This window comes from Vigna unguiculata, chromosome 4 (genome assembly GCF_037176805.1).
Source record: "Vigna unguiculata cultivar grain cowpea cultivar isolate G323 ecotype 2 chromosome 4, ASM3717680v1, whole genome shotgun sequence".
Classification (NCBI taxonomy): Eukaryota; Viridiplantae; Streptophyta; class Magnoliopsida; order Fabales; family Fabaceae; genus Vigna; species Vigna unguiculata.
Window position 1 is genome coordinate 34,443,257 of NC_140795.1, and position 17,352 is coordinate 34,460,608.

At 31.9% G+C, this 17,352-nt stretch overlaps 2 protein-coding genes, 1 long non-coding RNA gene and 1 pseudogene across 4 annotated transcripts; all 4 read left to right on the plus strand.

Moving 5' to 3' along the window:
• Positions 1 to 1,600: 1,600 nt before the first annotated feature.
• LOC146887071 (uncharacterized) lies at positions 1,601 to 2,417 on the plus strand. Its single transcript, XR_014994262.1, has 2 exons — positions 1,601 to 1,816; positions 1,915 to 2,417. It is a non-coding gene; the product is annotated as an uncharacterized LOC146887071 (long non-coding RNA).
• Positions 2,418 to 3,243: 826 nt separating this feature from the next.
• On the plus strand, positions 3,244 to 9,871 carry LOC114181225 (uncharacterized; annotated as a pseudogene). Its single transcript, XR_014994309.1, has 10 exons — positions 3,244 to 3,423; positions 4,138 to 4,224; positions 4,983 to 5,153; positions 5,297 to 5,435; positions 6,065 to 6,255; positions 6,383 to 6,463; positions 7,849 to 7,969; positions 8,315 to 8,622; positions 9,252 to 9,311; positions 9,653 to 9,871. The product of XR_014994309.1 is annotated as an uncharacterized LOC114181225 (transcript).
• Positions 9,872 to 12,085: 2,214 nt separating this feature from the next.
• Positions 12,086 to 12,688, plus strand: LOC146887072 (uncharacterized). The gene is made up of 2 exons (XM_085672009.1): positions 12,086 to 12,116; positions 12,273 to 12,688. The coding sequence occupies exons 1-2, from the start codon at positions 12,086 to 12,088 to the stop codon at positions 12,686 to 12,688; spliced, it is 447 nt and encodes a 148-aa protein (XP_085528135.1).
• A 407-nt stretch (positions 12,689 to 13,095) lies between these two features.
• On the plus strand, positions 13,096 to 14,636 carry LOC146887073 (uncharacterized). Its single transcript, XM_085672010.1, has 3 exons — positions 13,096 to 13,363; positions 14,230 to 14,507; positions 14,562 to 14,636. Exons 1-3 carry the CDS (start codon positions 13,096 to 13,098, stop codon positions 14,634 to 14,636), a joined length of 621 nt encoding a protein of 206 aa, XP_085528136.1.
• The last annotated feature ends 2,716 nt before the right edge of the window (positions 14,637 to 17,352 follow it).

A 17,352-nucleotide genomic window follows, 5' to 3' on the forward strand; every position in this document is an offset into this window, starting at 1 on the left:
AACTTGTTTGCATATTCAATTGGTAAATTTATTCAAATTTATATTTTAGAGTAGCTAGAACAAGTTGTTGCAAAAGTGTTGAACGTGCATATGTAGTTTCTACTGCCAAATAGGTTTTGAACTGTGATTTTTGTGCTTTTTGAGTTTTTAGTTAGTTTTGCATTCATATTCAAGGTAATTTTGGGTAAATAGATGTGTTCCATCATTCATACATGCATAATTCATATTTCCATTTTATTGTGACATTTTGTCAACTACTTAGTGCATATTCAATAATTTCAAGAAATTTAAATGTTTGATATTTGAATTACTTGTAATTAACTTCTCTTCATTTTCTAAATATTTTGTTTGGATAAAGTAATTAAAATATCTTACATTTCAATTTTCTTATTTGGATAGAGTAATTGATTTCTCTTTTAAGATAACATTTCATTTAAAAAATATGTATTTCAAAATTAAAGTTTATAAAAAAAAATAGTCAAATTTAAAAATTCAAACTATATTGACACAATTAGTTTTTTTTAATATGTATGTGTGTATAACAAGTAGAAAGAGGGAGACATTAGTTGTGAAATTTCAATTTTTTTATTTTTTTTAGTGAATTTTAAATTTTATTATTCTGGTTGTTTAAAATACTTTCTTAAGATTCTTACATTTTAATTTCCTCTTCCAAGTAAATTGTTTCACTTCAAAGAATTTCAAATTTACCACAAATGAATTACTCTATTAAAGTATGTCATCCAAACACATTATTAAGTTAGGTGTTGAACAAATAAGACAAAGAGAGTGTGAACTTCAACAAGTTGATTGTGACGTTAAGTTTTGTTGTAGGTGACATTAATTGTTTCATGATATCAAAATGATAAAAGTTGTATTCTATTATCAACTATAACTTTTAAGCTAATGGTAAGCTGGAATCAATAATTGATATTAGAGTCAATGTCATGAGTTCTATTTCTAAAAGACAATAGCTAAAAGGAAAATTGTTATATGTAACATCAATTGTCCCATGACAAAGGTTAGGTAAATCAAGTCATAATCAAATTATGAAGCTTGAGAACTACTATTGAAGGATGCACATTGGCTTCACTAATGATCCATTAAAATAAAGGTTTTATATGTAGATTAAAAGTGTTTAAAATGTGTTCTTTGTTATTAGGGAGAGATACTTAATATAATTTTGTCAAAAGATATTTGTTTGATAGCTTATATCCATCGGAACTTACACTACAAGAATCAAGCCAAAAGGCCAGGAAATATTTGTGATGGTCAAAAAATATGGAAGCTAAAATTGTCAGTCAAGCTAGAGTTAGAAAGAGAAATAACAATTAGAATTCTAGAGTAGGTTTATCCCACTCTCCAACATTTATTAAATTTTTTCAAACAAAAATAATTATAAAGAAGTAATTATATTGAATAACGAGCATTGGAGATGGGATATTAATAACATAGTGACTCGTCAATACAATATAATTAAAATAAAAGAAAAATTTAAAATCATAGGATAAAAAGCAAGAGATGGCTCAATACACGAACTTGTTGAATAAAAATTAAACAAATAATATAACAATAAAAAAAATAATATAACAAATAATATAACAATCCTATTTTACCATTTAATATACCCTCCTTTGTGATTGAGGTATGGTTTGGGTCGTGGAAAGTCTTAGAAATTTCGGTGGAAGTTGCGAAGAAAGAGGATTGTATTTGCGAGCTAAGGGTGGACGACCCGAAGAAACTCGAATTGTGAAGATTATCACATTTTCCTATTTTCCAAAACCCTTTTGAGTTGTTAGATGAAAATATTACAAATTTGGTAAGCCATCTTCCCAAATGCTCTATTATTTCTTTGCTTAATTGGCTCATAAGTTGAAAATCTTAACTATTTAAGAGGCCTTGTAATGTGTGTTGAAGGTTTTCGTCTGAACGTGTGGTGGTGAAGCTCAAGAGTGCTTGGTGGAGGTGAAATCATGTGTCAACACAGTCCAAAAGTTAGTTTTTCCCATCTTTCTCATCTATCTTAACCTACCAGAGATAAAACATTCTCATGATTGTAAAGTGTTATAAACCCTTGATATCAGGCAAATTCTTATGACAGATCTCGAACACACTCACCTTCTTTGTTTCCTTTGATAAAACTAATGTAGTGGCGTTTGGATAGAAACCAAGTCACAACACTTTACTAGTGTAGGGGCTTGCGGGTGTTGGTGGATACGCTTTGCTTTGGTTTTTGTTTTGTTGTGTTAGTTGAAGTTGTGCACACGCTAGAACATATATTATTTTAAAAAATAAAATATTACGAGAGTTAAATCCACGTACACGATCGCGATATTCTTATAAGGATATTCTCATGCGAATCAGACACTTTAACACATGTAAGAGACGATTTTTAACCATTTGAGAGTGTTTTCCTGCAATGCTTATTGTTGTTTTTCTTGTAGTATTATTGGAAACCAACAATACTTTGAAATCTTCAGGACGATGACACGTGGTATGATATTGGTTTCACACGTGGATTTTTTTTTTAAGTAAAAAAATTTAAAATTAAAAACAAATTTAAAATTTAAAATTTAAAAATTTACAAAATGACACTTGGCATGATATGAACTTGATGATATGAACTTGACACGTGGACACTTTTAAAAATATTTTTTTAATTAAAAAAATTAAAAACATGTGGTAGTTACGATTCACAATTCGTTAACTATTTTAACGGTGTTAGCAAAAATGACCAAATTAAATAAAATTGACGAATATTATAACTAAATTAAAAACAAAATAAAAAATTTGAACAAATTGAAAAACCCGAACAAAAATTAGGACAAAATTATTATTTAAGCCTAGTATATATCAAGATAAAAAAAATGCTCGATGAAGATATGTAGTTAAGTTAAAATGAGGTGTTATAAAATGAAAATATAATTAAGAAATTCATAACAAGATGTAAATACTTAATTGCAATTTTTTGTATTTTACAAAATTTATTATTTGGATTCTTAATTTTTTTAACAATTTTATTCCTTTAACGTAATAAATTATCTATCATATGTGTAAAAACATTCAAGTATAAAAATTAAATACTTAAAAGCTAAAACTGTAAAACAAATTTTATAAAACATTTGAACCAAATTTAAATTTATAGATAAAAATGAGTTGAATATTTAAAAATAAAATAAATTTTCAACGATAAATGGAGAAATTAAATATAAGCACAGGGATTAAAGTTTAATAGTGAAAATAACCTAGGTGCGTGCGGCCATTCTTTTGAATCCATGGAGTTTTTGTCCAAACATCGTGTAAGTATTTCTTTCTTATCATTGTCTCAACCACTCTGTCCAAACGCACAACAGAGAGTGTTCACTATCTTCATCGGCGACGACACCGCCGGCACCATCATTTTCACCGCCGGGGAACATAATCAAGGTACTTCACAGCCGGCACCATCATCTTCTTCCTTTCCCTCTATCTTTTAATTTTTGCGATTCAATGTCTTCGACGCCATCATTTTTACGATTCAATTAGGAGTTAAACTTGACGAAATAGGTATTAAAGGTGATCAATGGTGGTTCTTTCAAAGGATCCATTGTAATGAGAAAGAAATCAACAGTGTCAAGGTCATTGGTTTCACCCTCTCTTTCAATCCCTTTATTCAGGAAAGCCCGTTTCTGTGTTGCTCTCAATATTCTTCTCCTTCTACCACTTTCAACTGGGTGGAACCATTTGCTTATATGGTGCTTTGTTGTTGGCGAGTGTTACATAGCATGTACCTTGCCTTAGTAGAAGAGGTTGGCAGTGTTGCTTCCAATCACATCTTGTCTTCATTTCTTGTATCACATCAAAGGCCATCTCTTTCCTGTATATATGAATAAAATATAGGAATAATAGTTAAATCTGATGATATGAACGGCACTGCACCATGACAGCACCACCTCTGTTTAAAATAGAATATGTTTTTGCTGTAGAATTTTAGTATGAAGAAATAGAAGTATCAAATCTAGAAATTGATTAGAAGATTAATTTTAGATGCTTTCATGTGTTAACCCTTTGTGTTAGGGACGATTTTGGTTAGGAATCGAATTGGTTTGATTTTTCAGTTTATATCAAAATATCCTAATCCTAAGCTTATCAATGTTACAGATTGAAGGTCATTGAAAAGGGTGCACGCAGAGAGACCAACTCACTAATTCTGCATAATAGACCATTGGCTCAAGGTTCTCTAATCAGGTACATCTATTTCAACAAGAATGATATGTATACTTATCTTAGGTTGATTTTACTGTATTTTTTAAACATGTAAATGAAGAACTTGTTTACAGTATGATAGTTACTTGAAGTTTAGTTCTTAATTCCAAAGTGGATTATTGTCTTGCCCTGGTCCTGCATATTAATCTGCATGTATAATGATTACAATTTGGAAGAAACTTCTGAACTTTGAATTAGAAGGTGGACATAGGGGTACCTGGCAGTGCCGTGTTTTCTTCTTTTGTTTCAATTAACCCATAAAAGTTTCTCCTCTAGTATTTTTCCTGGACCGAAGTCACATTATACACAGAGCATATAGTAAAAGTTAAGGACTCCTAAATATCATATGGTCATTGAGAAATTTACATTTATATTACATTCATTTGTTCATTTGCTTATACACCTCAACAAAATTGTGGTACCTTCTTTTGTTCAATTAACCCATTATAGTTTGTTCTCTAGTATTTTTTTTTTCTGGACCTGAAGTCACGTTATACATGGAGCATATAGTAAAAGTTAAGGAATCTTAAATATCATATGTTCATTAAGAAATTTACATTTATATTACATTCATATGTTCATTGGCTTATACACCTCAACAAAATGGGATGGTTGAACTCAAGAATAGACATCTTGTTAAAACAACTTGCACTCTTAGACATTTACTTTTTGATTTCTTCCATCTGTTGTGAAATCAGCTTATTCTGAGCTAAAATGGCACTTCGTGTGTCTAACTCCAGAATTCCTCTCCTGGTTGGTTGGCTCTTATCATGGTGTACTTGGGGGTCACTTGCTACTAAGGACTCTATGATTGAAGTTGTTTCAGCTACATCCTTTGTCATCATGGATCCTCTAACAGAAACATCAATATATTTTGCCTATCATATACTGCTATTTGATCAAGAATTATGGTACTTGCAATTGCCATGATCAAGAATTTTATTAAATGGGCTAAGCTAGGCCTCAAAAGAAGTTCGTGAATTTTATTTATATATGTTTATCTTTGGTGTGATGTTTTGGCTTTATTTGTTTTAGTTGTTCTAACACTGAGCAGTGGATTTGGCATGCAGTGTGTAGCTTGATCATAGAAAGAAAGTAGTAATAGCTGTCCTTATAGTCCAGAGGAAAAGGTCAACATTGATAGACATAAGAGCAAGAGAAACCAGAGGAATTCTTTTACAAGAAAATTAAGGGTTGGTCCTTTTTTCTATACAGTTTAATATTAATTCTAGATGGAAGGTAAATGGACATATTTGTGTGAGAACAAGTAGCTTAGACCTATTTGCTCTTGTTGCTATTATTCCGATTATTGTTGCTCATATGTAATGTTGCCACATGATGATTTCTGTTAGTTTAAGACTATATGTGGTGTTTGGTTCATGGCTAGCTATTGTAATACAAACGGTTTTGTTGGTGCCAATGGTCTTCAAATAACTAGTTTTGATGACTGGCATAAGTTGACTGAACAGAATAATTTAGGCTTTCATCATGGTTCCATTTCCAACTATTTCCATTCCAGTATCCTAGTTCATTTATTTTGGCGTCTTTACAACTCACACTCTAGTGTCAGCTCCCTCTTCTCTCTCAAATTGAAATGGGTTTCCATCGAAGTTCTTTCTTCACACTTCTTCCTGAATCTCACGAGCCAATTTGTTTTGAGATTTGTTTACATCCACATTAATTTTGCTTTTATGATGCCTTTTGCTTATTAACCTTTGATTTTTTTTTCTTTCATTCAATCTTACAAAACTAATGGTCTAGTATCTGAGATAATTCACGTTTCTGCAATGTGATTTGATTTTGTTGTTGTGCGTTGTTGCAGATGAAATTGAAAAAGCAGAAGAGACATAGAAAAACTTTGACATTTTACACTACATGCTTTGGTGTTCGGAAGCCTTACAAGGTTTTATGCGATGGAACATTTGTGCATCACCTCCTTGTGAATCGAATAACCCCAGCTGACATTGCACTTGGCAATATCCTTGGTGCTTCTGTCAAACTCTACACAACCAGGTTACTCTCATTTGTGTGTGTTTAGGCTAAATTTATTTCTAGTTGATATGAAATATAATTGTTTTTCTGGATGTTTTCTTTTTGTTTTTTTTATTTCCCGTTGGGGTTTTTCATGGACATGATGCAGGTGTGTTCTGGCTGAGTTGAAGCGACTTGGTAGCTCATATTCTGAGACTCTGGAGAACGCTCATAAACTTATAGTTGCTAGGTAATTACCTCACTGTTCGAGCACATATGATGTGAGATTCATTGTTTTATTAGCTTTACTGTTTCAATGAATATATTTCTTTCAAAATGAATGACAATCGAATCAAAGTAACTGGAACCATTTGGATTTATGCTTGTTTTGCAAAGGGGTTACTAAACAAAGATGTAATTTTAGATTAGATATGTGTCTGGAACATGCTGGACCCTTGGATTAAATACACTGAACAATGACTGGACTGGAGTGACTAAACTATTTTACACTTGTAAGTCATGTTGATGGAAGACTCGACTACTTAAATTTTTATTCGATTATATTAGAATGTATTGAAATATATTATATTATACTATCTTAGGTTATCCTTTAGAATTACTTTCCCATTTTCTCATTTCTCTTAGAATTGGTGACTTTGTTTCTGTATTTCATGTTTTGTTTCCTTTAGTGTTCTAGGACTAGTGGTCATATCATTGCATTGGAATATATCACATCATTGAAGTTAATGTCAATTTCATAGTATTTCGTCCTTATCCTTCCATACCTAACTAATTAACCAAAGTACCATAATGTCAAAGGGTAGTTGTACGCAGCTTTTCTCTTGCATATGTAAAGAGGCTGTGTTTGGATTTGTTTCCACAACCAACTGGTCACCCTTCCCTTTGAAACCCTATTTAACATCTCTCTCCCCGAGAGCCTGTCAGGTCTGCAGCCCAATACACCCCAACCCCTCACCTTTTCTCCGTCCATTCATACTAAGGTGGGTTGTTGTCAGACGGGGTCGAACCCCAGACCTGACCTTTAACACCCTCTCAGTGAGACAGATGTTACCAGCATCCGCAGCCCAATACACCCCAACCCTTCACCCTTCTCCGTCCATTCATACTGGGTGGGTTGTTGTCAGTGGGAATCGAAGCCCCAACCTGACCTTTAACACCTCTGGCTCACCAGCAGATGCTACCAGTTGTGTTATTTTGTCAGACAAAAAGGGAAGGCTTCTTTACTGTCTATCTCTAACCATCAAAACTGGGAGGCCGAATGAGCCAGCTTACTGCTCTATACCTAAAATTTACTTTGGAGGCCATATTCCATTACCAATCTAGGTCTTTCTTTCAAAAACTGAGACTTCGGATGTTGACCACCCTCTTCAAAGTGTCAAACTAAATACCCAACTTTAGTCCATAAGACAAATAATTGATGCGGTGCTTTTATGAAAATTTGAATACAGAAGAATACTATTGTAAATTACACTCTTTGACCGCGGTGTATTTTTGTGTATTTTAAGTTTGTCCTAAACTGGTCAGGATTAGTACTTGATGTTATTTCTATATTTTGAGCGTTGGTATTATGTCAAAATAGTCATTACTTTGATATTTACTCCAACCAATTTGCAGATGTGAGCATGATAAATGTGTGGGTGCAGATGCATGCATCAAGGAGGCTGTTGGAGAAAAAAATTCTGAGCATTTCTTTGTTGCTAGTCAGGACACTGACCTCCGAAAAAAGCTGCAAGAGGTTTGCATCATATATTATTTTTATGCACTTCTCCTGTAAATTGAAAACTCTGGTTATTTGGTATAGCTATTTCTAATTAAAATGGTTACATAGAAATTTCTTTAACATCTTATGCCTTGGCATCTATGTAATGTTTTTTCATTTCTGATTTTTAACTTTGTTTCATTTGGTTCCTATTTTTCTTGTAAATGATAAGTATGATTTTTATGCACTCCTTCTGTGTGATATTCTCAACAAAAGAAAAAGAATTTTTAACTCTGGTTATTTTGTATAAAGTAAGCTTTTATAGTGCTGCGCAGAATTGCACGTTCTGACATACTATTCTTACTAACATGCTTGTATCAGGTACCTGGTGTGCCTCTCATATATGGTCTGCGGAATGCTCTTTTTCTTGAATCCCCATCTGCATTTCAACGGCAATATGTCAAAACTTCTGAAGAAGAACGGTTGCATATGACTGAAAAAGAGTACAAGATATTGAAGGATAGGGTGATGAATAGACTGAGGAACCTAAAAATTCCATTACTGAAACAATGGAAAATGTGGATTCAGGAGATCAGACCATAAATGTTCAGGCGGTAGAGACGAATACTTTTGCAAGGAATCGGATAACAGTCCAAGATAAACCTCAGTTCAAGAGAAAAAGAGCTAAGGTTATAATTTAAGCTTGTGTTTTATCTATTTCCTAATTTCAATTTTTATTATCATGCGAGGCTTTGGAATAAAATAAACAAAGTTTTGCTTAGTTTTTAGAATCCTATTATTTTCCCACATTAATAATGCAATGAATTGATTTGTTTATCATCATGAAAATATATTTTTATTGAATTATGTTATGTGCTTGATGAGCATTGTAATTAGAATAAAATTCAATCAGGTTCATAATGACATTCTGCTATTTGTATTTTTTCATTTAGAAAAAAAAGTCTAATCACACTGTCCTAATAAAACATATGGTCAAGATTTCATCTATTATTTTCGTTGTGTTTAATTATGTGGTTTTATCACGTATATTAGGCCTGTCACCTTCATGACATATTTCTTGTAAATGAAAAACAAAGTGTTCTCAAGCATTAAGTTATTTGTGGAAAGTTTGATAATATGCAGGCATTAATTAACAGGAAATCTTGGTGACATTGTTTTAAGAAAGATTGATGACCAAAGTAGTTATTTATGTTAATAACTGGGAAATATTCTTATACTATATTTATTACTTTTAGTAGTTTATGATTTCCATTTAGTATTCCTTGTATTTTTGTAACGGTGCTTTCAAACTTTGCAGGGTCCAAACCCACTTTCTTGCAAGAAGAAAAGTAAAAGTCAAAATATTGGTCCTTCTAAGGTAGAGTTTGCAGTTTCTATTTTTTTTTTTTTTGTTTTAATATGAGCGCATAAACACTTGGTTTGTAAATCTTGGATTTAATTTTGCTTTAACTCGTGTAAAGATTTTCCATCAACCATTACATGACTTTAGTTTGTGCTGGTGTATCACAGCCATTCATATTAAAACCATATAATTTATGCTATTTTTTTGTACATAAAAAAATATAAAACAATTTAGCAAATATAATTCCTATTTAATTGTGTTTTGGTTCTGCGAGCAATATTCAGCAATTTCTGAAAATGAACATTTTTTCCCGCATGTTTGTTACAAGTTCATTAATGGTTACTCCTATACAACAGGAAACGAAAGGAGATAATGAAGTGAAGAGAAGCAGGAAAAGAAAGAGGTCACATAAACGGAAAATGGCGACAGAAGGAGACAATTAGGTTGATTTATTTTATACTTAGCAAAAGAAGAGCTTCTTGACTTTACTGCATCATGAAGGAAGAGTGTATGTATATTAGTTGCACGTTTTGCATATTATATTTTATACTTTCAATTTTGCCATTTGCTTAGAATGGACTTCCAAACAGCTAAAGTGCGTGTTTAGTATTGCGTCAAATTGATGTAGAATTAATTAAAAAATTCATTTTCTAACGCATAATTAGTATATGTTTGGTTTCCAAAATCAATTAAAGATAAGAAAATCACGTTGAATGAGAAATTAATTCTTGCTTCTGTTTTGGAAAATTGATTCTGGAATCAATTTTCTAACACCGAACTAAACACACCAACTTTATCCTGATTGATTCTGATTTGGAAAGTTTATCCTAATTGATTTTGATTTGATTTAAATGAAATCTACCTGAAATTTGACGTCCAGAAGATTTTATCTAATTACTGGTAAATAAATAAATAAGCTTTTAAGTTTTAAGATTCTTATAAATTTTAGTATTTCTAATTAAGTTTAAATTTTTATTATGTTAAGTACCCAAAAGTTTTATACTTTTATAACTGAGTTTGTGCTTTTTGATTTTGTTGTAAACAAGGGAATGTGTGATTATTACCTTGTTTACGTGCTTCTACGCAAAAGGTAAAAAATAGTATATATAAAAATGATTTTTAGGTATAACATTATCATATATGATAGATGTGATAGAAAAGAGCATAAATAAAAAAAGAATTTACAGAAAAATCGAGATAACATTAATATATTCATTTTCGTTTTAACTTTACAAAGAATTGTAGGAAGACGTACAATAATCAAATAAAATAATTAATTTTATATATTATTTTAAAATATATAATTTTTTATTTAGTTTAAAGAAAATTAATTTATATTTTAAAAAAACTATTTTACATTTAATTAGTTTTACATTTTTATATATTATTATCTTAAAATATATAATTAATTTTTTTCAGTGATATTAACTATAAACTTTCAATTCAAATCCAACTACTCTTCTTAAATTCAAACAATTTTACTTTTCATACTCTTTCTCCTCATTTTCCTCCTTTTTACTCTTTCAAATTTACTCCTATCATTCCAACTAGTGTGCGTTTGGTTTTCAAGTTGGGAGGAGGCGAATACCAACACCACAACAAAAACACACTAGGGTAAACTATGTTGACAAAAAAAGAAGATTGATTAATAGATTTGGATGATGATAAAGATGTTGAAGAAAATACTTGAAGATATTGAAGACAATATATTTTATGTTTAAAGTTCTTATTATAATAGACTTAACTTTTTCTAGTTAGGTGTAAGATTGTTAGAATAACAGTCAGCTCGCAACTCCTCTGAGAAAAACTAAGTTTTCGCAAAAATCAGTATGGTAATCGATTACCAACTTATAATGATCCATTACCAACTCAAAAATTCTATTTTTCAAAAATCCACTTAAGATAATCGATTACCACAAGTAGTAATCGATTATCACTGGCAGTTATAACTTGGTTCTTGAAAAACGACTCGAAATAATCAATTATCATTTCTGGTAATCGATTGCTACTGGCAATTATAAAATTATTTGTTCAAATATGTACACGATAATCGATTGCCATTTTGGGTAATCGATTAACACTGCAAAATATTTTTTGCATTGGAATAATCGATTATCTTAAGTGGTAATCGATTATCCTTGGTAGTTTTAGTTAAACTCTTCATTTCTAACTTAACTTTCAAAAATCTCTTTTAATAGAACTTAATTTCCAAACTTCAAACAACCTTTTTAAGATTCAGAATTCTTGTGTTGTGACTGCAAAGTGTTGCTGTGAGATTCTTAAAAGTAGCTTTGAAAAGCCTAGTGTGAGTGAGCGATAACTTTTTTCTAAGTAAGTTCTTAGAAGATTGAGTGATGTGTTGTTGCTAGGAAAGTTGGTCATCCTCGGTGTGACTTAGGGGGAGTTTTTGTTCATCTCTTGTGGTTGTTCAAGAGAGGTGTTTTCTAATCCTTACTCTTTTATAGTCTGTTTATAATCTGATTATTATAGTGATCTCTTTGTTTAAGAGATTAACAATTGGACGTAGGGTCTTTTGATCTGAACCAGTGTAAATATCAGTGTGCATCTTCTTCCCTTAAATTCTTTATTTATTTGTACTTGCATTTAAAGTAACTATGATTTTAAGTTAATCAATTAAATTTTGAGAAAATAATTTTAAAACCTGTTAAGACTTATAAAATTTCAATTCACCCCCTCTTGGTTTTTTGACCATTGTTTAGTTATTTCGCTGCGCGATACCAACAATTGGTATCAGAGCTTGCTTTGATAGTTATTCAAATTCTTCGAAAATGGTAGGGTCAAACCAAACTTTTGTTGAAGGTGCGTCTATCAATAGACCTCCACTTTTCACTGGTGAAAACTATCCTTTTTGGAAACTCAAAATGCAAATATTTTTAGAATCAGTTGATAGGGGTATTTAGGATGTTGTTTTGAATGGACCATTTGTTCCTGTTAACATTGTTAATGACGTGCAAGAACCAAAGCCTTTTGCTCAATGGACTGCTGATGAAAATCGACGAGCTCAATATGATGTTAAAGCCAGAAACATTATATCATTTGCTTTAACTCTTGATGAGTTCTACAAAATTTCTGTCTGCACCAGTGCACGCGAGATGTGGGAAATCCTTCGAGTGACTCATGTAGGAACTGATGTCAAACGGGCTAGAAAGAACTCCTTGATACAAGAATATGAAATGTTTCAGATGCAGCAGGGAAAAACCATTTATGATGTGCAGAAGCGGTTCACACACATCGTCAACCATCTCAGTGGGCTAGGTAAAACCTTTGATACTGATGAACTTAACATAAAAATTCTTAAATCCTTGAATATGACTTGGCAGCCAAAGGTGACGGCTATCACGGAGTCACAGAATCTTGCAACAATGATTTAATGATTTTAGAAAATCAACTTAAAGATGCTTTAGAAAATAAATCTTTTGAAAAACATGTTTTTGAGAAAAAGAATTTAAGTAGAAAAAAATATGTTCCTAAAAATAAAATTAAAAGGACTCACAAAGTGCAGGTAGAAAAAGGAACCACTCACTCTAAAAATACTTGTATAGCTACTTGTTTTTATTGCATGAAAAATGGGCATACATCAAATAAATGCAATATTAAACATTATGATGTTCCAAATGGGAAGTATACTTGGATGTCTATTGTTAGATAATTAGTATATCTCTCTAACCTCAAGGACCCAATAAAGTTAATGGGGACCTAAAGATTTTTTTTTTTTTTATAGTTAACTTCCAAATCCAGAAAATCAATGTGGTACCTTGACAATGGATGCTCAAGACACATGACGAGTGATAAAAGGAAGATCAAGAATCTCAAAAGAAAGGATCAAGGATTTGTTACATATGGAGATAACAACAAAGGGAAAATAATTGGAATTGGAGATATTGGGGGAGGGGATACCTTGGAGATCAAGGATGTGCTACTTGTAGAAGGACTGAAGCACAATCTCCTCAGGATTAGTCAGCTATGCGACAAAGGTCTCAAAATTATCTTTGAAAGGGATTACTGCACTATCCACCAAAATAATTCTAAGGAAATTGTTCTGAAAGGTATGAGACATAACAATATCTATTTAATTGATCTTGATTATGCATCATCTAGTAATATAACATGTCTTGTTGCAAAAGAAGAAAATCCTTAGTTATGGCATAAAAGGGATGCTCATATTCACATGAAACACTTGAATAAATTGATTTTAAGGATTTAGTAGTTGGTTTACCAAAAATAAAGTTTGAAAAAGATAAAATATGTGCTGCTTGTCAAAAAGGAAAACAAGTAAGATCATCCTTTCATTCAAAAACATTTTATCTACTTCAAAGCCATTAGAGCTTTTGCATATGGATTTATTTGGTCCCTCTAGGATTAAGAGTTATGGTGGAAATTATTATGCTCTTGTTATTGTTGATGATTACTCTAGGTTTACTTGGACATTCTTTCTTACTTTAAAAAATGAAGCCTTTAAAGCATTTAAAAAATTTGCAAAATTAGTTCAAAATGAAAAATATTTGAAAATCAAGATTATAAGAAGTGATCATGGTGGGGAATTTCAAAATGAGTCATTTGAAAATTTTTGTGATGAAAATGAAATTCTGCATAATTTCTTTACACCTAGGACACCTCAACAGAATGAAGTTGTAGAGAGGAAAAATAGGTCTTTAGAGGAACTAGCTAGAACAATGCTAAATGAATATAATGTTCCTAAGTATTTTTGGGCTGATGCTGTAAGTACTACATGTTATGTTTTAAATAGAATGCTTATTAGGCCTATTTTAAAAATTACTCCTTATGAATTATTTAAAGGTAGAAAGCCAAATGTTGCTCATCTTAAAATTTTTGGATGCACATGTTTTGTTTTAAATAATGGAAAAAAAATTAGGAAAATTTGATTCTAAAGCTGATAAGACAATATTTCTAGGATATTCCCTCACGAGTAAAGCATATAAAGTTTTTAATCGAAGAACTTTGAATGTTGAAGAATCCCTACATGTTGTCTTTGATGAAGTCGTAGACCTTGAAGAGAACCCTCTTGAGTCAAATAAGCAAATTACAGGTGATAAAGAATATATTCAGGAGGCCCTTGATGAAATTTATTTAAATGAGAATCCACCTCCTCAATCTGAAGATCATGAAAAATATTGGAAGTCGCCAAGAGGACTATCTCTAGACAATATCATTGGTGATATTTCAAAAGGGGTAATCACTAGAAATATGATTAATTTTTGTATGAATGTTGCTTTTGTTTCACAGATTGAACCAAAGAATGTTCAAGAAGCTCTTCAAGATGATCAATGGTGCATTGCAATGCAAGAGGAGCTCAATTAATTTGAAAGAAATGAAGTATGGGAGTTGATTCCAAGAAATGAATCACTTCAAGTGATTGGGAAAAGATGGATTTTCAGAAATAAGATGGATGAGGATGGAAATATTACTAAGAATAAAGCTAGCCTTGTGACAAAGGGATATCGACAAGAAGAAGATATAGACTATGATGAAACATATGCCCCTATTGCAAGGTTAGAAGCTATACGCTTACTTCTTGCTTATGCCTCTATTATAAAATTTAAATTATATCAAATGGATGTCAAAAATGTCTTTCTAAATGGTTTTATCAAAGAAGATGTGTACGTTGAACAACCTCCTGGTTTTGAGGATTATAAATTTTCAAATCACATTTATAAATTGAAAAAGGCACTTTATGGTTTAAAGAAAGCACCTAGATCTTGGTATGAACACTTAAGCACATTTTTGCTCGAAAATGATTTTGAAAGAGGTAAAATAGACTCAACTCTGTTTATTAAAAGGGTAGGTGAACACATTTTATTGGTTCAAGTTTATGTTGATGATATAATTTTTGGATCAACTAATAAATCTCTATGTGAAGGTTTTGCAAGCATAATGCAGGGTGATTTTGAAATGTCAATGATGGGAGAATTAACCTTCTTCCTTGGTTTGCAAATTAAGCAAATGGAAAAAGGGACATTCATATCTCAATCTAAATATTGTAAGGAAGTACTTAAAAATTTGAAATGGATAATGCTAAAGCAACAAGTACTCCTATGGCAACTTCCTGCTATTTGGATAAAGATGAATTAGGTATTGAGGTAAATCAAACTATGTTTAGAGGTATGATAGGGTCTCTTTTATACCTTACTACAAGTAGACCTGATATTATGCAATTTGTATGTGTTTGTGCTAGATATCAAGCCAGTCTAAGGAATCACATCTTATAGCATTAAAAAGAATTTTAAAATATCTTAAAGGAACTATATCTTTTGGACTTTGGTATCCTTCTGGGGCCTCACTTAGTTTAATAGGGTACTTTGATGCTGATTATGGTGGCTGTAAAATAGATAGAAAAAGTACCAGTGGTACTTGTCACCTATTAGGAAGCTCATTAGTTTCTTGGCACTCTAAGAAACAAACCTGTGTGGCTTTGTCAACTACAAAGGTCGAATGCATTGTTGCTGGCAATTGTTGTGTCCAAATCTTATGGATGAAGCAACAATTAGAGGATTACAATATCTATCTAAATCATATACCTCTAAAGTGTGACAATACTAGTGCCATCAACTTAACTAAGAATCCCATAATCCATTGTAGGACAAAACACATAGAAATTTGACACCATTTCTTAAGGGATCACATAAGTAAAGGCAATTGTGTGATAGAATATGTAGACACCAAGCATCAATTGGCAGACATCTTGACAAAACCTTTAGCCAAAGACAGGTTTTATGAGCTTAGGAGAGATTTAGGAATATTAGAAGTCTCTTGAAAAAGCAACAAACTTCGCTTTTCATATTTTTGTAAAACAGCGCTCAATAATCGATTATCACTCAGGATAATCGATTATCTTCTCCCTAAATAGGTTCCAAACTTCTGGAATAATCGATTATCAAGTAGGATAATCGATTATCATGACCTTGACCAAAATACTCAAAATCATTCTGGAATAATCAATTATTACTCACAATAATCGATTATCTACTTATACCAATATTTTCTGGAATTCATATCATGAAACAATAATCGATTATCACTCAAGATAATCGATTATTGCACGACGTTAAGTAAAAAAATTTCAAAAGCTAGTCATTGTAATAGCTAGATTTGCTTTGATTCTCTCACTTTAGCTGTTGGTAGCCTACTCTCTATAAATTGTGAACCCCAATTTCAACTATTCATGCAGAAAAGTAAGCCTCTCCTCATTTGCCCTCTTTTTGAAACCCTAAAGACCCCTTCAGTGTCATCTTTTGTTCTTAAAAATCAGTGCCATGGCATAATCTTCTCGCAAAAAGATCCCTACACGTAGACGAACTGCTCCACGTCTAACTCAACCTTCTATCAGATCTGCATCCATTGAAAGTTGGGTCTCTAATGAAGATCGAAGGGATGAATTCGTTTAAATTTGGAAAAACAAAGCAATCATCTCTCCCAAGTACATCAATTCTCAAAAATTCAAAGCTACAGGTTTTGAGTTTCCTACTCTCTTTAATTTCCAAGGCATCAGACCGTTTGTAGAGACCGTTTGTAGAAATGCAAGGGAAATACTATCTCGATCTTGTACCAGTTTTCTACTACAATCTCAAGATCAGAGATGAAGTTGCTTTATCAAAGGTGAAAGGAGTGGACATTATCATTGATAATGATATTTGGGAAAATGTGGCAAAATTTCCCATCAATGATGCTACAGAATCAATTCTCAATGGGATTGTTGGCTTCAATCGAATCTTAGCCTATCAATCCTTCTTACGCAATCTAACACAGGATGTTGGGAGACAATTATTAGCTGGAGGACTCAAAATGGATGAAAGACTCATCCATTATTTAATTGTTTGGATTTTGTGTCCTAGAGGAACCAATCATGCTCAGTGCTCAGAGGCTGACCTTCTCATAATGTATGGGATTCTAAATCGTGTTCCGATAAAATGGTCTAGTTTAATCCTTGACACTATGCTTAAAGCCAAGAGGTACCCACAATATCGTCTCCCATATTCTCTCTTAATTTCAAGGATTTGTGAATACAAGGGAGTTGACA